Raw genomic sequence first — 21,143 nt, 5'->3', positions numbered from 1 at the left:
TTCATTTTTGGTGGAATGAATCTAGTTTACATTTTTAAATGTAATTATTGAAATTATTATTATAACAGTTACTGGGGATAAAGACAACTTGTGGCACTGGTGCCCCAAACTTTATTATTTGGTGCATCACTACCAAGTTTGGTATTTATTCACCGCATTGTCACGTACCACCACTTGGTGTAAATTCATTTGAAAATATGAACTTACTTGAAATATATTGTTGAATGTTTAAGTTGTCTTTTTTATATTTCCCTCCTCACAAACCAACTCTTTGAGGTCCTCCCATGTCAAAAAGCTCTACCTTCTAATAACATGCTTGGAATTGGTGAATTCCAGTAACCATTCATTTTTTCCTTTTCTGGTGATCTGTCATCCAGAATAGTGCCTGTATATTTCATTTCCATGCTTTTATTTTGCATAGTACTAGTGCAGCAGTGCAACTACAATGATACTTAGCACAATGTAAAGAAACACCCTTTTAGCCGTGTGTCTTAACACTAGAAGTTTCAATACCATTGAACTACATTTGACCACCGCGTTAATTTTGACCGCCCAGACCCGTTTTTTGTGGTAGTGACGCCACTAGATGGTAGATAGCACTGCACTGTGGCAAGACCCTGCAGTCTCTTGACTGCTTTTGACGAATAAAAACAAAAACCTCAACATGATGTACCTTACTATTCATATGCTTGTAATGTACTTAAAGACGGGTTACTCCAAGTAGATACCGTAATCAAAAATTGTTTTGAACACATGCTGCAAATGCCTGAGTTAATTTAGGTATCAAATTGTTTGGTATAATGAGTGAGCTTATCATTTTTGGTTATAGTTGTATATGTTTGTATTTTGTGTTTGTCATTGCAAGGCCTGAGAGCATTAAAGTTACATTTATATATTCATTCTCTGCTTTTATCCCAAGCGACTTACTAAGTAGACTAAATTTGTCAAGAGTTAAACAACAATGCAATAGTATTGAATAAAGCCTATTGTATCACATCCTTCGCATATTTAGGCTTTAAATAAAGCAACTTGGCACGCTATTAGTTTCTTAAGCTTTAGTATTTGATTGGGTTTACAAACAAAACCCTAAATTTAATAAGTTTCACAATGGCGTGGCTCAAAAAAGTTGTTCATAGAGTGCTGGTGCTAGATAATTACGAAACAGAAAAGTCTGCTCATGTTGTTCCCTGAAGAAGTTAGTCTTCAGACATTTCTTGAAATTGGTTCAACTTCATTAATGGTCAACTATTTATACAAATTGACTGTTTTTGGAACAGAAGATTCAGAGCAACGGTCCTGAGAAAGAGAAGGACGGAGTTATTCAGAACTTCAAGCGCACCCTGTCCAAGAAGGAGAAGAAGAAGGAGAGGAAGAGAGACAAGGAGTTTCCACGCATCCCTGATGGAGACGAGGAGGCATTCTCAAGAGAGGACGGGTGGGCATCAAACCAAGTTCTCTGCCACATCATAGTACCTGTTTTTTCTTTCTGTGCCAAGAGAGCTCATCTATACGTATCCTTACCCAGGGACAGCCGGCTCGCGGCCGAAGTGTACAAGGACATGCCGGAGACCAGCTTCACACGCACCATCTCCAACCCGGAGGTTGTGATGAAGAGGAGGCGGCAGCAGAAGCTGGAGAAACGGATGCAGGAGTTCAGGGGCAGTGACGGGAGGCCAGACTCTGGTAGGCACAACTCTGGACACCCCACTGATTCGGAAATAGATTAACTGAATTTAAAATATTACAACAGTAGTTTGAAATAGATTAAATGTGCATTGCGTAAGATTTAGTTGCGTCTAGCGGTGGGTTCGCCGATTGTAACAGAAAGGTTAACCCCCCCCCCACCCCCACACCTCTCACATACCAACGACGTAGGAGAAGCTACGGTGTCCTATACTGACCCACAAGGTGCCTGTAGGTACTTTCTAAAATATGTCATTGTCTACGACAGTATCCAGTAGCCAAGTGGCAAGTCACTTGATAGATTTATGAATTGTATTTACTTAGTCTGTAGTGATTATGTAGAAACATGTCTGGTCAATATGGCGGGCTCCGTTGAAGTGGACCCCTATTTAGATATAAAAGTCTCTTTCTAAGGTAATGAATACCCAACAGTTCTTATTTCGATGGGATTTTACACTTAGTGTAAAATCCTAGTCTGTTCCACTACATTCTACACACTGCATCTTTAAGTTTGTTTATGTGGTAGAATAGTTTGTAAAAGGTTTAAATTAAGTGTAATAACTGTGAATATAAGTATGAAGTTAAAAACATATAATAGCTGACTGAAGTGCAGGCCTTTAAGAGTTGAAAAGTTGTAAGCTTCAATCAAGTTTTACAATTTGTATATAAAGGATTTTGATGATGCAAAATTGTATAAACTTCAGAATTTTGATTAGTATTAGTAGCACGACCCAAAAAATAATTGGAATTACTTATTTAACAGAGCGGAGCACTCCTTTTGAATGTATTGCTTTTTTTTGTTTGTTCGGGACACAACAAAATAAAATAAAAATAAAATGTCTCCGTCCCCAAATGGCCATTACATTTGGGATTTGGATACATCCTTTTATTTTGTAGAATGTTGATACTGATGATGCTAACATGTCCTTTGCTAGTCTTGTTGAGCAGCACACCAACTTATAAGTAACATGTCGACCATAAATGTTAAATCCTGTAGGTACATGGGACTCCCTTATTGCAAGATAATCAGAATGGTTTTAGCCTGGCTGAGCCGTTCCTGCCCTACTCTCTACTTTACTCAGCAGCATTGGGAGTTAGATAGGGTTGCTGGTCGCCGGCCTGTTGTGATTGTCATGTTTCTCTAATGCTGCCACAGTTAAACCATAACATCCCCCCACCCCCTTCTGGCTCAAACTCTTGGTTTCCCTGGCAGGGGGTACCTTGAGAATCTACGCTGACAGCCTGAAGCCCAACATACCCTACAAGACCATCCTACTGTCCACCAACGACATGGCCGACTTTGCTGTTGTTGAGGCCCTGGAAAAGTATGGCTTAGAGAAGGAGAACCCGCGGGAGTACTGCCTTGCCAGGGTAACCAAACACAAAACCCAACACTCAAACATCACACTACTATCACCACCAACATGCAAACACAACACTACCACCACCACCAGGCTCATCAGCCTGATTTGTATGTTAATGCTGATGGTGGTATTGTGACATTGGTTATGTTTTGGTTGTATGTTTATGATGTTAGTGGTAGTACAACATACACCATAAACATGCAAACAAAACAAAAAAAAAACACAATACCACCAGAAACATACAAATACAACACTACCACCATAAATTTTCGATATAAAGTATAAGTTAGGTTTTTCTCTTAATCATTTGCAGCATCATAATGAAGCTCCTTTTTTCTACTGTATGAATTGGGACCATATCTTTTGCATTTTTATGTCAGCGCATCTGTGATCGCCTGTCATTGGGGCCCTTGTCTTAAGCAGTGACCGCCGCTGCCAAAGTTACCTTATTTTTTGCTGGCATTTTGTGGCTTGAGCTGGCGTCTCTTTGTTGCGCAGAATGCCTGTTGGTTTAGTGTAGCGCTCTGTCCAGGCAGAGGCTGAATGCGTCGCCCGAGAGAGGGTTAACCATCTCAAGCAGTTGTATTTTAACGCCACAGTGTTCACTTGCTCTTTAAAGGACAATTCCGAACATTGAGCCCCCTTTCTGGTTTGTCAAGGATGAAATAGAGTGGTTAACACCGAAATTCGGATATTGGTCCTGTCTCGAGTATTTGGCTAATTTCGAATCACCCCTTCCTGCTTCACAATGGCTGGCTATGTGCATTCAAAAACACCCCTAAATGTTAGTTTTCAGAAATGTGAAACTCATCGAGTGGTTAGTGGTGTTCGTTGATGTTCCTCATCAAGTATCGTAGCGAAATACAGTTTCCCACCCTCTAGGGGGGTATTTTGTGCCTTGGTAAACAATTTAAACATAAACAAATTTTATAGATTTGAATAGTAATGGCAAGGAACTTAAACTTGACCATCTAAATGAAGTTCCCGTGGACATTATTAAACAAACATCTAAACATATAAAACCTATATCAAGTCATCTTAATTAACCTCATATTTTACTTCCTGTTGAAGTGAGTTGTATATGCAAGAAGAATCCTTGTTTCTTATGATTAATGATTTCATAGTATTGATTTATTTGCATGACATTTAATCACACATTTGTTATTACTTTAAAGTTTTGTCATTCATATTATGCACAGAAAACCTCTACTATTGAATTGTTATGGGGGATTTTTATTTTAAAGAATTTAGTCCATTTCAGACCTGAAGTAGAATTTTTTTTATATATTTATATATTTTTTATACATATAATACATATATGTATTAACTAGTACCTGACTATAAGCGTAAAAAAAAATAACAGCAGCTTTTTAAACGTTATTTATTGATAAGAAAGAAAAAATAAAGTGTTTTCAAATTTAACACTGGAGGTCTGCAGATGGGCGTTATTGAAAAGGTCCCTGCTCCAGGGGTATTACTTTCCAAAAGTACAGGAACTTTATGGTAGGTCTTGCATCTGCAGCTGCAAACAAATAAAACACAGGGCTCTTATTGCGTCCATAGTGGTAAACAACATTTTAGACCTATAATTATCGCAATCGGTTAAATGTATTAATCCTTCATCTTAATAGCAGTCGTACTACAAGACAATGTTTACTGGCACGTGAATATAGGTTGTATTTGATACAAACTTCCTCCGAAAGAGGGATATCCTTCTTTAGTTATCAAACAGGGAAACAACCTAAAAAACGAACATGCCAAAACCATGTCATAATACCCCTCATCGCCGTACTGCCCTTCGTTACATGCTTTTACAGATTACAATTCAAATGCCACAATGATTGAATCCTCTTGACATATTATGTTTTTACAACAAGTAAACATAAGATTTATGATTTCCAGAAAACTTGTTTCCAGAAATCTTGCCTACCGCTATTGTCCTCCGTTTCAGTCCCTTCAGAATGTGCTGTTTCTGGTGTCTGTAGCTTTAATGCACATGAGCTACTGCCGGTTGCATAGAAATTAGTTGTGGTCGTTGGCGGACTCCCAGGACTCTATATCTATATAATATACCCGTAATATATTTATAATATAATATAATATGTAGTATCACGGTCAAAATCGTATGCTTCCCGATGATATTATGAATTGAAAAGACTGCGTCTGACGTCTCTGGTACTTCCACAACAAGTAAAGATTCGTAGTGAGGGTTATCTCGGCCATGGTTGAGAATAATTGGGGAAAAGGAACTTTGGCTTTGACTCTCTGAAGTCCACATTGAACCGCGACATGGAGAAGAAAGCAAGGGATTGTACTCCCGGAGCTGAGCTGCCGGACTTCCGCTGGTGCTCCGGCGGCAGTCTGGCAGCTTTGGCGGCAGTACGGCTCCGCCGCTGGCGGTAATGGCTGCGCCGCCGGCGGTAATGGCTGCGCCGCCGGCGGTAACGGCAGCTCCGCCGGACTCCCTGCCAGGTAGTCACATGGTAATGTGACAAATTAGACATACATTTTTGTATGGAATCTCCCTGCTTCTGAAATGCGCAAACAACAACACCCGCCCAGCGCTCGTCCGCTGGTCCACAAAATCATGAACAGACTTATTTCGAAGTTTGTATGCGTGTGGGAGCAGCGGAGACCCAAAGCACCCCAAATCCCGGGAAAAGTCTGGTTTTCATAATGTCCCCTTAAGACATATTTATATTATTTTTGGATATTTTGATGAAAGTACGGAGCAAATGTTCTAGTCTTCTTCCACTGCTTCCAATTCCTGGGAAATGCAGCTATATGAGATGGGAAGTGTTGTATTTTTACATTTGTAAATTACATATTTTTGGTTCAATATGTAACTATGCAACTATTGAAACCCCTCCCACCCCCCGCTCCTTGACCACCTTGACCAAGACATTTTCTGGGGGAAAAACTGCACTGCAAGATGGTGGGTTGGCTTGTCACTCTGAAATTTATACACAACATGTCCTTCAACAAGTCTGTCAAATAATAGTTCCTTATTTGACAGACTATTGCTGGCAAATGACTCGGGAGATCTGAGTGCAGGCAACATGGGGGAAAATTTAACCGTGGTTAATATGCATATACCACCCACATTGTAATGATACAAAGCTGGTTGAATTTAGTTTTTCTTGTGGTTGTCTAGTAACTTGTGTCTTTTTTTCATGCAGCAAGATGATAAGTTAGGCAAGGACACGATACTGGATGAGACGGAATGTCCACTTCAGATATTCAGAGACTGGCCTGCAGATAGAGGTAAGAAACAAAACATCGAAACAGACCCACACAGTTTAGTTCACAAAGTTGAGCTATGAGAATTTAATGGACTGGTTAATAAATCAAGCAAGCACTCAACACTCAGTTTGATTTGACTCGGGGTTTAAAGAGTTCAACATTAATTGAATATCAGACAATATTAAATTTAATGCTCCCCAAAAATAGTGGTAGTAGGTAAATGGCTATGTGAAATAAGTCAACATTTTCGGCCACTGTGACAGTATCATACTCTGTCAAACGCAAATACCCTCATCAAGTGAGCGTTCATATCCATTGAAAGACTTCTGGCGCCATCCGTTAGAAGTGCAACAAAATAGGCCCCTTTTGTGTTGGGCCATGTGTCCAGTATTAAATGGATATAACTTTCTATTAATTATGGAATATATGGATGCTCTTCAGAGATAGTTTGTTTGTTGTTGAACATGTATATGGTTTAGACTATAGGGGTTTTGTGTTAATCATATATTTAAATTTGTACATGTAAGTTATAAAATAACACATCCTTTGTTAAAATGTGCATCTGAAAGAGTCCTGTTAATGTGCCATCCGACATACGCCCACAGTAACTACCATGTTCATCAGGTTCTAATAAACTGCTTGAATCTTGTCATCAACAATTTACAAAGCATCTAAATCTTGAATTGAGAAATCGTATTCTAATTTTTGTTTTTGTTTTTATTGTAGTGAATTTCTGTTTTCTATTTGGTAGGGCTGTAAAGTCATGGTCAGTTGGTCGATATGCACTTGCTTGGCCAAATCGAATTGGTTGAAAAATGGCTTGAAAATGGCTTGGATTAGCAAGAAGAATCTTCTTAATCCATTATTTTAAGGGGCATGAGGGACGAACAGTCTAAGGTAACATTGCAACTCAGTGAAGACAGATGAGCGAGTTACAGGCAGGTGCCACTTGAAAAGACGGCAGAAAGAAAGATAGCAATACAGGTAGAGAAAAAAAAGGGCTAGATACAGACGAGTGAGAGACAGACGAGTTACATAGATAAAGGGAGAGATACAGACAAGTGACAAAGATAAAGGGTGAGATACAGACGAGTTAGACTGAGAAAAAGAGAGATAGAGGAGTGAGACGGAGAAAGGGAGAGATACAGACGAGTGACTGAGACGGGATAATAAAAGTTTGAAGGTGAAACGCCATTTTGAGACAAAACAAAGGTTTCTGACAACCTTACTCAGGCAAATTTGAAGTGAATCTCCAAGTCCAATATGACTAGTTCACCAGGATCCTGAGCCACAATTTCACAACAACGTGCTCTTGAGTGGCTCAGATTTTGGGTTAATATAAAAAAGCATTTAGTGGTGGAGGAGTTGTCAAATAGGTGTTGTCATGAATTTATGAGTGCAGTACTTTGTTTTAACATGCACAATTTCACATTTTATTTGTTTTCAGTTCAGTGTTGCATGATTATAAATATTGTCAACGTTTTTTAAATCGTACTGAATACATTTGATTTGACAGTCAGGTATTGATAACATAGAGATGTTGATACAACTACTAGGCTACTTAAATATATATCAAACTAAACAGTTAGAGATTATGATCTTCCGGACCTTTGCTTTTTTCTCTAACTGGACCTCTTTCTATTTTAGTTGAATGCCCCTGTTCTATACTTTGTTCTTTGGAAAGACCTCTAATAGTGAGGCGTGTTTTCAGATTAGCACAGTTCCCTCTGTGTTCCCACATGCGGTGAATGGCACTGTCTCACACTACCTTTACCCCCTTCCCAACTGACACTGCCTACTCCTGGTCTTTCGTTATGACCACTATCATGTTTACTGATTCATTTAGTTATATTTTGTGTAGTTAAATATTGGTAATTTGCTTGATTGTGTATGTGTGTGCCTCTAGGAGCGTTGGTGTTTCAGCTGAAGAAGAGGCCTCCTGACTACCAGGGCAGGAAAGGGAGGAAGGTGGAGGACAAGATTCAGCGGGGGAGAGACGGCTCTCTGCATGGCTCCCTTCCCCCAGAGAAACTCCCTTACCTGGTGGAGCTGAGCCCAGGTAACTGCTGGCATCAATCGCAGATCCTCCATTGTTCCTGTTAGATAGAGAATCTCCCTGGGTTATTGTCCCAACTGGCAAGTATATGGGCCAGCCTCATCTTACAAACACCACTTCCCATTGGGTATGACATTCTTCCCTGACTGCCATAAAAACAAGAATCAAGACCCAAATCCGCTGTTCTTCAAAGTTTAGACTGCCAGCAATGTTAGCTGCTGAACTTGGAGAGCTTTGATACCGTTGTTCATTTCTTTATGTGTTCAAATTATGTGTCCACAAGTGACTAGTGAAACTAAACGCACAAGCCTATTTAGTGGAACGCTAGCTGTCCTATTGCATTTTGTACGGCCATGATATGCCAAAATGGTCTTGCATGTGCACTGCATGTTTAGTAATTTTGGCAATATTTCAAGGGGCTGGAACAAAAGCTAGTCCTCACTCCTGACTAATAGGAGTAGTAGGGAAACTTTTGAATGTCGGTCTTTAGAAGTGAAGAGCTGTTTTAAAAAAAGAAAATTTACCTTTTTAGTTTTTAACTAAATTAAGATTAAGAGTTTGAATTAAATTAAATAATCTAGTTTAGGGCTGCAACTAATGATTATTTTAATAATCGATTAATCGGTTACTAACGATTATTTTAATAATTGATTAATCGATGAATCTGATAAAAAAATTAACATTTCTAATTGCCACATCTTTATTCAAAAACTGAACATTACTTCAAATTCACAGTGCAGACTGAAGTGTAAAAACACCAGGTTATTGCTCCAACGTCCCGGAACTATTTAAAGCAATATTAAATGATAAAAAAATAAAAAAAACATAACTGGGATAACACAAAACAAACATACAATGTATGATATACATTTATATATATATACAGTATATAAGGGATGTCCATGGTTAACCGGTTAACCGATAAGATCTTTAACCGGTAAATACTAAAGGTTAAAAATAAATTAAATCATCTTAATTTCTCTCAGATGACAGGAGATCGTTAATTTTTATTGATATTGATACCATTTTCGAGACTCCTTGACGATCCAAGTCTTTATTGATACCACTATAATATATAATTGATACTTTTCTATTATTTTGTTGAAATAGAACTTGTATTATTGCTTTAATTGCTGATAAGATGATCATAGCTCAAGATACGACGTTCAACAGGTCATAATTCTATCTTTACTATCTATTTTATATTGCTGGGAAAACAAGTTTTCGCCAAAATCTCAAATTTCTTTTTTTCAATCATATTACTGCGCCGAACTGAACACATCACATTTGACACTGTTACATTTTTTTAAGCTAACTAGCTCTATATCCTGCCGATTTTTAACATGGATTTAAAAACTGGATTACTGTTTTTAACTGACGGGACTTTCTACACCGTCCGGTTGTGTGATTACTACCGCTGCTTTGATGCACGCAGTGCCGACTCCGAGCCTGTCTGCAGCAGCAGCAGCTGACAGTTTTTGGTTGGACTAGACGGATACTGAGTTGAAGGAGTTTTTTTAACCCAAAGACAGTGAAGGTACAACACTTTTATATAGGCCTACAGTCCAGTGTTAAGATATGACCAAAATACAAGCTGTGGTCGCTCACACTAAAGCTCGTTGTGGGCGTGTATGAACCATGAACCAACCTGTCGGCGAATGGCTGTAAACAGTGCCTCGCCTGTGACGTATTAATCGCGCGACTCAACGAATCGATGACCAAATTCGTTGCCTTTTAGTAATCGATTGTTATCGATTTTATTGATTCGTTGTTGCAGCCCTAATCTAGTTTTGGTTCAGTATTTTTTCTATAAAATATTTTTTTTACAAACAAAAAGTATTGATTTTGTTACCGGAACCAACTGGTACCGGAACCAATCCAATAAATACATGAATATGTAAAATACTTCTGCATATCCCAGCAGAATGAGTAACGGAAAAAAACGGAATGAAACAAGCCAGGGACCCACACAGTTCAAGCATTTACTAAATTCACAACGCATGCCAATCCAAACGATGATAAAACATACCCTTTATTCTTAAAAGACCTGCAGCAGCGGGACCTGCTGCTACCCACAACCTTTTCTTTCATTCCCAAAAAAACCTCATAAAATGTCTTTCAGTTTGACATCTCCAGCCCATGCATGTTGATGTTAATCAAGGGTAGATTATACATTTTTTGGAGCTTTGCACAAATGGAAAAAAGTTGAGTGGACAAATAAATTGAGCACAAACAATTAAACGACAACGTAAACTAGACATGTCGCCTCATGTGCATTTTTTAAGAAAATGTCGACGTGCTAATGCCACCGAGGGTAATGAGCGAGCATGCCAAGTTTCAAGTCCATGGTCCGCTTTGAAGCCGGTTGAGGCTTGAATAATGGGGCTGATTGTTTTGTTGGGCTGTGAGTTATGGCACCCACTGTTGCCAAATTGGTCCTTAAAGTTTTGAAGGCCAGCTTACACACAGTTTGTATACGTGTACCAACTTTGACAACCTTGAGTTGTTTGTCTTTTTCAATCGTTTAAGTCCCCCATATTGTTTTTCCCCATTAATTTATGAAAAGTAGGTAGGTGAACACCTGCAACAGTCAGTTTGTTTATGTTACACTCGAGAAAACCAAATTATTGGGTTAGTCTGACTATGATTGTTTTTTTAAGATGCATTTATACAACTTAGTCGGACTCGAATCAGACCGAATCGGGTTTTCTCATAGTCGGATTAAGACCCCTAGATAATTCGATTGATGGTTGCATTAATCATGCATGTATACTCAATCGGACTGGAATCGGATTTTGCATTCTACGCATGTTCGAGATTTTTTCCAGGGGACGTGAAACGGAAGTAGAAGGCGATGATTGTATTGTTGTTGTCGCCGTCAAACAGCAAACAACCCGGTGGAGTGGCCAAGGAGCAAGACGCACTTTTGGCCAGACAAGGAGACTCGCTTCATGCTGTACCAGTTAAAAGACATGGACATTTTACAGTTCATGGAGGGGAGGAAGACTAGAAACTGATTTATTTAAAAAGGTGGCCAAGAAAATGGAGGAGTGGCTCTATTACCACTAGTTGTAATGGGTACAGCGCCACCTATCGTACCGGGGTATGACATGCTTCGGCCAGTGAATCGATTTTCTCACCTGCATATATACTCGCACAATTGCACTTGTCCAATTGAGGAGCATAGTTGAACTATGGCTGTAATCGGATTAAGTGGTAATTGGAAATTTAGGGTTATATTTCCACATTCACTAAGGGGGAGGTTCTTGATGAGGAACCACATTGCCAAACTCGTCTAAATGTAACAGTTCTTGTGTTTATGGCATTTTTTTTTGCCATTATAATCATTTTATAGCCTTGAGACTCCTATGTTTATTTTTGTACTGAGTGTGTGTGTGTGTGTGTGTGTGTGTGTGTGTGTGTGTGTGTGTGTGTGTGTGTGTGTGTGTGTGTGTGTGCAAATGTGCATGGCACCAAATATACGGTCATAAGCCAACTATGAGTTGGACGATATCAAGAGGGTAAAAAAAATAACGTGATTTATTGTGTGTCAGCTGCACATTGAAAAATACCATCGGCATGGACGGCAAAACCTACAGGACATCTAGTTCACGTTATTACATTTTCGCTTTCATGTTAGGTCCAACATTCATGCTAGGGCACAGACCAGGAATGTGGCAGTTGATGCCCTATTGAGCCGACCCTGGGTTTATAAAATTAAAGGAATATAAATGTATGTATGTTTATTGAGGTATAATAATAAATCGACACAGTACCGAACTGTGATTCACTGTGAGCTGCTATAGCCCTAGTAGATGTATAAATATACATGAGGCCCTTATAAAGGGATAATCAGGGGGTTATTGAAAATAGTTTGTTTGGACCCCAATCAATTGTCTTCTTATCCATCATTCCACCTTTGGCAATAATAATAATAAATATAGCTAAGAGAAGCAATGAGCGGGGCCAAGCAGAATATGACTCCATAAACTATTTTGGTGGACAGACATAATTGGTTAGGTGGCTGCATGATCACTGTCAGTAATTTCACTGGTTATCACAATGAAAATGCATTGAAGTTGCTTTATAAGAGCTGGAATAGACTTGCGGCCAACATTGCATACGACTACAGATCAGGGCAGCCATATGTATTCTGCGATGTTTGGTAAGTTGCACGTCGTCGCAATGTAACACGACGCGTGCGCAAGAAGAATAGACCAGAGTAGCCACAGCAACAAAATAGATCTACGTCAGATACACGGCCTTCAGCACTTTTAACAAGTTTCACATCAAAAAATAATAGATTGACTGGGATATGATCATACTCACTGTGGTTTTAATGCCCCCCTAGAGGTCAAATGTAACCAATTTATTTGGCCATCATCAGGATAGGGTCATACGACTATTAGCCAAGTTTGGTTTGGATACATGAAAGCCTTGGAGAGATATGAGCTCACTTTCTGTTTGACGTCCCCCTGAGGTCAAAGGTCACCAAATAGTTTGGGTGTCCCAATGATGATGTCATGAGTCTATGTACCAAGTTTGGCTATGACAAGTTAAAAAGTTGCTGAGAAATGGGCTTACTTCCTGTTTGGCGGCTTCGCCATCCAGTTAGATTGGCTGTCACGGCCAAACAGTTTTGAATTTGAACATTTGTTCAGCTTGGTGGTGAAACTGAAGATAATATAGGGCAAGTTTCATGAAGATTGGACAGAATTTGTGGCCGGTGGATATGTACTATTGATTTTGACAATATTCAACATGGCGGCCAAATTCTGATGTTTCCATGAGAAATAATGTGTAGCCTAAACGGGGAGGTCTAACAGTATCACGCTGACATTGAAAATAAGTTTGAAATATACTCATGTGAAGAAAGAAGAGTTAAACACATCTTCATTAAGTACAGCGCCCCCTTGAGGTCAAAGGTCACTTTGATGAGTGTCCCCATGATGATGTCATGGGTCTATGTACCAAGTTTGGTTATGATACGCCAAAGGGCTGCTGAGAAATTGTCTTACTTCCTTTTTGGTGGATTTGCGGTCGAATTTGATTGGCTGTCGCAGCCAAACAGTTTTGAATTGAAAAAATACATTCGATAACTTTTGTAAAGCATGGTCTGAAGATCATCTGTGCCAAGTTTTGAGAAGATTGGACAAAATTTGTGAGAGGAGCGGCTATTGGAAGGTTTTTGATAAAAACCAAGATGTCGGAAAATCCGTAATGGCGGAAAATGGGTGCGTTGAACTCGGCTTGGCCCAAGGATTCCAATGATGCCTTGTTTGTGAAAAGTTTTAAACACGAATGCATGCCCAACTTTGACCTGTTAGTGGTGCTAGAGCTCTTGAGCTAGCGACCCCAAAATTGCTTTAAGGGATTATTAGACTGTCCTGAATCAGTGTGCCAAATCACAACTTTTTACCAAGGCGTTCTATTGGCTGCCATAGACCATGGCAGGATAATAATAATAATAAATATAGTTGCAAGCAACCATGTCGGGGTCCTACTGTCTGACCGTATGACAGTATGACCATATGACAGACAGTATGACCATAATGATCTGACCATATGGGTCAGACTCTGAAAGTTGTTCATCCTGACCAATGGTGCATGTATAACAAGTTTCATGCATATTGCACTGTCCTTGTGGAAATGTGAGCCTGTTGCATACTGTTGCAGTATGTTGCACTTCAAAGGCTTGTTAATTCTGGCCAATCCTTTTTATCCCTAACTCATTTCATGAGTTCTACAAGCCTGCCAATTTTCTTAACTTTTGACCATGTAGTTTTAGAGATATGGCCAATTTTGTCAGGAAAAAAATAAGCAGCCTTCTTACACCTTATGCCTTATCCCCCTCCTGTGACCTAATCCACTGAAACATCTGTTGTGGGATCCTTGTGTTCTGGTGCTTGGTTTGCATGCTCGTTTTGAGAGAATGCGTACATGGGATTAACCAGGGAAATCATGGTATGCTTAATTTCTTTCCTCCTTGCTGCATTCTGACTCTGCTTTGTATGTCTTCCCTTTCCCTCCCCCATGCTTCCTACTGGCATGTGTTGGTGTGTGTGCATACTTTTGTGTGTCTGCTTGTGCATGTGTTTCACCTGCCTGTCTGCCTACTAGGGAGAGGGAATCACTATGCCTACTACGCATATCGGCACCACGAAGGTAAACATGCAAATCCTCTCTCCTCTATCTCTTCTAACCACGCATCTTTATATACATCTCAGGTCGAGGGGGCTTTTCCCCACTATTCAGCCTGAGGTGAATAATTGTTTTAATAATAATTGTTTTAGAAATAATTGTTTTAGTACATACTACACGTGAACGCTCCAAAAATAAAAAAGATAACACTTTTTGCTGGGATCTATTTGTTTTTATTAGCGGTTTATTTGTTTTTATTAGCGTGACGAGATGACCGTCACGTGCGCTCCCCATTATCCCGAGTCCGCGATCTCAATCATGAAGATAGTGAACCAATCAAATTGCGCCGTCTTAGGAGGTTCACGTGTAGCACATGCTAAAAATCTATATCCCCAGCTCCCATTGTAGGCCAAGACAAAAGCCGGCCAATTATTTGTGCATAGTTGTCGAACACACGCACAGCATGCTCTGTTTCCCACTGTCCTCTAATAGCTCACTAATGCTGCTTTGCTTCTTATCAAACATGGAATCTCCAACAACAGTCATGTAGGATAGCCACTAGCAGCCCAGATATACAAACAATATCAAAATGTCCCCCCTCACACGTAATACAAAAATGTATTTAAAGTTATTGGAAATGCTTATCTGGCACAAACAATTTCAGAATTAGCCTCTAATACTTCCCGTTATCTCTGAAGAATTCTTGTAAGTTTTCATCTTTACATTAAAAGATGTACCATATGTTGTGATGTAGATGGCTCGGACTCCCGGGACAAACCAAAGCTCTACCGCCTGCAGCAAAGCATCACAGAGGTGGGCTCGGACTGCACCGACGATGGAGCCATCCAGGTGGGCTTACTCCCAAAGCGCTTGTTTTGAGCTGCTCATGTGTGTTCTTTTGCTCTGATAGAGTGGCCTCCTGGTCCTACTAGTGGATGAGCTGCATACCAGATTAGCAGGTATCGAAATACTGAAACCCGACTACCTTTACTCTCCAATGTTAATGTTGCCTTACTACTAGTAACAATTGTAGAGTTAGGGTTGGTCTGTGTGTGGAGTGGAACTGTAACTTCACAGCGCTGCACTCTGTAGTTTCCGCTAGGGGAGAACTCACAGGCTGCCCACCCTACAAAACGTTCCTGCCTGAATTGACCATGTTTTACCATTAATGGATAGAAAGGTACTGAGTGAATTCTTTCTTGAAACTATTCCTTTCTTTCACTTCATACCTCACCTCTTGCCACAGTTGTTTGGTCCGGGCCTCCTCCCTCATCACTGCAACCTGATGCACAGCGAGGGGCTGGTGACGGTCACCCCCCACGGGCCCGACGCAGACACCTTGGTGGACGGGCAGCGTGTCAACGAGACCACCGTGCTGCACTCCGGATCCACCCTCCAGTTTGGTGCCGCCCACGTCTTCAAGTTTGTAGACCCCGCGTACGATCAGGGCAGCAAACGAGACCCAGCCGGCATGATCAGAGGCCGACACAAGTCTGGGTGAGTGAGTGAGGGTTGTGAACACTGTATAGTGACTTGTATGCTTGGTACCGGAAAATCGAGAGCTATATCTTGTGTTTTGTGAGTCTGAAACTAGAAAATATGGTACTGGAATAAACCAAGGTGGTGATAGAATCGCTTTCAGATGAATAAAATTGCTGCCTTAGTGTTAGTCTTGGGGTCTAAGTTGTGTGAGTAATGCAGGATAAAGAGTGGTTTGCGCAATCAGTGCAGGCAAAACTTTAGGGAGGGGAGGAGATGAAAGGAAAAGTAAAGGGGCAGGGACAAGAGGTGATTTGAGGTTGTAAAAAAGCTGTCTAATCTGATTAACGTGGTTTGGGGTGTGGCCTCTCTCTCACACACAAACACACCCACATAGGTACATTGCAGACACATGGTTTTGTTAGTGTGTTGGTGTGAGAGACGGTGACAGATCAGACCGAAAGGGAGAGGAGCTGGTATGTAGGCCAGTGGATCTGTGTGCAGCAGCTGGATCAGCTGAGATGAGAGACGTAGCAGACCTAGCCTAGCATTTGAAGTGCTACCAGCAGCCACAATCTCAGCTCGCAATCAGAAGCTCCAGGATTTCAGTATTTTTAAGATTCCTGAAATCTCTGGGAGGTAAAAATAGAGTGTATGGGAAACGGAGAGCAGAAGAGTGAGCGCTGGCTAGCAAGTAAGTAGCATGATGAAATAGCATTATTTCTGGTTGACAGCCTTACGCATCAAGTGACAGGAATGTTTGAACGTGTTATTCCTGATAAGGGCAGAAGTTCTAATCCAGAGATAATCCTAACATATCAACATATAACATACCGACATAAGGGAATCAGACGGAGAATGTAGAAATAATGGACCATATCATATAGACGGATGTAAAGATAAATATAGTTGCAAGCAACAATGACGGGGTCATACTGTAAGATGGGTATGGTGGTGGCCTAATGAATACATGATGGTAAACTTGTGATGCCATGTCTCACAGAATGGTTGGTTGAGGTCTGGTTTGAACCAACCCCATGGAGTCACCACCACATGGACCTGTAGACTTCCAAGGGCAGATTAGAGTATATTTGAAAAATAAATCTTCCGTAGGAGGAGGTACAGTGAGCTTGGTCAGTATGGTAATATGGCATTGGTATGCCTTAAAAACTGGTTTACCGGAAGTTAAATTATCGAAACAATCACCAACCATGTTTCTAGAGCATACTGTATCAAAATCCACTCTCAAACGTACGTTTGCGAAATTACGTGTGTCTCGGTTCAGTTTTTTTTAATTTTTTTTAGATATAGTCCTAAAATTTGGCATGGGTATACTATTGAATATCTTCTTAATAGCCACATTCGACAGCTGAGCCTGCATGTTTTGACGCAATGTGAGAGCCGTTTAAACGTGTTAGAGCTGTTTACATGTTCATGTATTTCACTTTAAAATGTATATCTCTTCCGAAAATCTTTCGCCTTTCCTTCTTTGAATTTCACACCATATAGTCCGACATTGACCCATTACATGTGTGCCGGATTTGCAGCTTTGACCAGTTCCGGCACCAAATCTGTTGGTGTGTGGGAGTAGGGTCAAGTTGTAGCCATTGCAGGTCCAAATGGTCTGACCGTATGGGCTGCGATTTGAAAATTGTTGATCATGACAAATGATACATAATAAGTTTTATGCATATTGCACATTCCTGGTGTTAATGGCAGCCTGTTGAAATGCTGAACTTCTAACCCTAACCCATTTTTATAACTTTTGGACCCAAAAGGTCAGGTTAAAAATCATAATAGTAATACTAACGAAAACAATAGGGTTCCTATGTCATTCGTGTTGACGCGTTCAATACTTATTTTCCACACTGCATTGTCTGTTAATGGTTCAATACAAACGTCCATAGCAAATTGGGTTTAAGTCGCTCTGGGCACCAATGCCTATCTTGGGGTACAATTTAAACTTAAATTAAATGTATTAATTAGATTCTTTCAGCTGATCCTTTCATCTTTCAGCTTTTCCAACTGTCCTCAGCCTTAATGCCAGAGCCTGGCTGGTGTTATGGGAGTGGATGTGTGTCAGTAATAATGATAATCAATGATCAGCGTAAACTAACCTGCCTTGAGGGCATTGCTACAAGGTGTGTGTGTGTGTATGTGTGTATATAAATAAATAAATCAATGTAAGCCTGCTTGGAAGATAGTCTGAGCTGTTTTTCATTTCCTCTGGCTCAAGCTTTCCCCAACTGTTTCACAGGAGTGTACCAGAAACTACGTTCGATCTCCATGGCGAGGTCCACAGTGGTGCTGCTTTGTCTACCAGCAAGGTACACATTATCTCAAAAACATTTGTAATTCCATTAAAGCTGTTCGTTTTCCAATGAGTAGCCTCTAGTGGTTGAGCTGTAGCTACAGTTATAGCCATTTATTACACGGCTCTTCTCAATGCTGTAGAATGCTCCGTTCACTTGCATGGGCCTTCCCGACTTCCGGCGTTCAATTATTTCTGATGATTGTAAAAGTATATAATGACCGCTGTCAAGGAAAGTGTTTTTATTGTGTTTCAAACAATTGTGGCGCAGCGCCACAATATAACTATGCCACTATTTCTAGTGGGTTTTATGTCTTTGTGATGACACTTGAGTTGGTTTGGTGAAGTGTAGTCAGTCTGTATATTGAATGTATTGTGTGATGCGTGTGCAGAGCTCAGGCAGGCTGGAGATGGAGAGGACGAACTGCAGTGAGCGGGGCATGGTCAAGCCCACGATAAGGGAACAGCAGGACAGCAGGTACCACATACACTTTAGCATTCAGAGGAAGTCATCCAGTCCTTATAGTACAAAAAATAGCAAGTATATCATACTCTCTCAAGCAACAAAACCTTTATATTTACCATAAGACTTGCTGTATAACCTGACATCATAGTTACATGGGCACAAATGTATGACCCACACACACGCGTACGGTGTATCTTTTTTTTTCTCTCCATCTCGAGAGTGACTACTTGTATTCCTATATATTGCCCTTTTGCTGCTCCTCATTGCAAGTCCATCGCACACAGACCCACTAAGGCGTAAGGCCGGTGGCTGTGACACTGCAGTGCGGACCCTTAACCCAGACCTGGGACACCACAAGCTGCCATGCTGCCGCCCCAACACACACAGGGAACTACCCCACTGTCCTCTGCTCTCCCTTTACACACTGTGGACCATCACACAGTCCTCTGCTGTCCCAACACACACTGTACCATCACACAGTCCTCTGCTGTCCCAACACACACTGTGGACCATCACACAGTCCTCTGCTGTCCCAACACACACTGTGACCATCACACAGTCCACTGCTGTCCCAACACACACTGTGGACCATCACACAGTCCTCTGCTGTCCCAACACACACAGGGAACTACTCCACTGTCCTCTGCTCTCCCTTTACACACTGTGACCATCACACAGTCCTCTGCTGTCCCAACACACACTGTACCATCACACAGTCCTCTGCTGTCCCAACACACACTGTGGACCATCACACAGTCCACTGCTGTCCCAACACACACTGTGACCATCACACAGTCCTCTGCTGTCCCAACACACACTGTACCATCACACAGTCCTCTGCTGTCCCAACACACACTGTACCATCACACAGTCCTCTGCTGTCCCAACACACACTGTACCATCACAGTCCTCTGCTGTCCCTTTAAACATGGTGAACCATCAAACCCTTCACTGCTGTCCCAACACTCAACCTCCCCGCCCCCCCCTTGTCTCCCTGCAGGTCCCAGGACAGCCTAACCCCGGAGGTAATGCTGCCAGCCAGCATTGAGTTCAGGGACAACTGTGAGTAGTGAGAACACAGCCTCATCCTTTTTGTTCTGCCTCTCACCATGTAAAGAAATGGGCATCATCCGAAATGTATCTTTGTTCAATTGATACCCTGCTTGTTAACCCTTAGTTGGAACTGACAGATTTAACTGAGAGCTGTCAAACAATAGAATTTAAAAAAGATTATCACATGATAATCCTGTAATTGTGTTTAATCACAATATCAACATTTGCTTGCAAAAGCCACCAACTGAAGATATTTAAATACAATAAACTGACACCATAGACACAATTAAAGGATTATGGCAGAGGGATGTTCTAGTCACCTCTCTGCGATTAAGACAAGGTTACCATCTCTCCAATGCGGGGTTATAGATGTTTATGTGTTAAACAAAGACAAATTTAGGGACAGACACGGCCCTCTGTAGCAGACATTATAGTTGCCATGGTGTGTCATTTATGAAGATCTAGATGGGCAGTTTGTGCACCCAGTGTGTAGCTTAATAATTTCACAGGTGGGTCACACACGCGACGATACATCGTATGAACCGTGCGCGACCTGCGACTCTGTCATTTTTGATTCTCGCTGGCTCGCACAGTTCCCAGACACAAACTATCAATGAAGTTTGAGGCACTCTTGCATGGGAAGCCGAATGGCAATGACGCAGCCCACCAGCATAAAGGAAATCACTTCCAAACCCGTTGGCCATTTACCAACAAGAGAGAAAGAGATTCAATAAAATTCCAAACTGGTAGATCCAACGTTTCCAGATTAAGATGTTAAGGTCGACAGCCCTAATCTTATTATATGCATGAACATGGTTCTCCCCAGGATGTTTCCCGCAGGCACTCCCACATTCTAGTAGAATAGTGCGTGTGTGTCTTTTTTGAGTGCTCTTGAATAGCACTAGTGCTACTATTGCACAATGCACAATCTTTTTTGTTGTATGATCAATTATGTTCAAAGCTGTATGTCTTAGTTGGAACTAAAGTGGGTGGTATTTTCAATGAGAGTACTCACACCGGCACCTGGGCCGGGGGCCTGGCTGCCTTATGATGTTACATCGTGGCACTGGACTGTTTTTAAGTAAATCGATGCCAGGAAAGTATTGAGCGACAATCTGCCCCAAGCCCTTCACACGCTTGCCAGGACACCAGCACACGCTGACGCTCACGAAGGGGGCATTGAGGGCAATGTGGTGTAGTGGTACAAAGGGATTATTGTGTTTTACATCTTGTATATTTACAGATCATTGTGCCGTTTACCCCAGTATATTTGGGTGTTTATTTGTTCTGGTCTGGCGTGGGTTGCTTTATTGCCAGCAGATTTGAAATGTCTATTTGAGCTCCACG

The 21,143-nt window shown here is 41.0% G+C and overlaps 1 protein-coding gene across 11 annotated transcripts in view; it reads left to right on the top strand.

The window, feature by feature from the left end:
- afdna (afadin, adherens junction formation factor a) overlaps positions 1 to 21,143 on the top strand; it is a 98,629-nt gene that overhangs the window by 31,048 nt on the left and 46,438 nt on the right. For 4 of the 11 annotated variants that reach the window (XM_079753725.1, XM_079753721.1, XM_079753716.1 and 1 more), the window contains exons 4-14: positions 1,278 to 1,435; positions 1,526 to 1,683; positions 2,897 to 3,054; positions 6,227 to 6,311; positions 8,197 to 8,349; positions 14,467 to 14,511; positions 15,242 to 15,336; positions 15,734 to 15,984; positions 18,224 to 18,293; positions 18,670 to 18,755; positions 19,744 to 19,805. In XM_079753725.1, the coding sequence (XP_079609851.1) occupies positions 1,278 to 1,435; positions 1,526 to 1,683; positions 2,897 to 3,054; positions 6,227 to 6,311; positions 8,197 to 8,349; positions 14,467 to 14,511; positions 15,242 to 15,336; positions 15,734 to 15,984; positions 18,224 to 18,293; positions 18,670 to 18,755; positions 19,744 to 19,805 (1,321 nt within the window). Of the gene's footprint in view, positions 1 to 1,277; positions 1,684 to 2,896; positions 3,055 to 6,226; positions 6,312 to 8,196; positions 8,350 to 14,466; positions 14,512 to 15,241; positions 15,337 to 15,733; positions 15,985 to 18,223; positions 18,294 to 18,669; positions 18,756 to 19,743; positions 19,806 to 21,143 lie in introns of all 11 variants that reach the window. The other 7 variants (XM_079753718.1, XM_079753715.1, XM_079753722.1 and 4 more) reach the window with 3 other exon arrangements.

The sequence above is a fragment of the Pollachius pollachius genome (genome assembly GCF_949987615.1).
Source record: "Pollachius pollachius genome assembly, chromosome: 16".
In the NCBI taxonomy this organism is placed as follows: domain Eukaryota; kingdom Metazoa; phylum Chordata; class Actinopteri; order Gadiformes; family Gadidae; genus Pollachius; species Pollachius pollachius.
The sequence above is the reverse complement of the archived record's forward strand: the minus strand, read 5'-3'. Positions and strand labels throughout refer to the sequence as shown.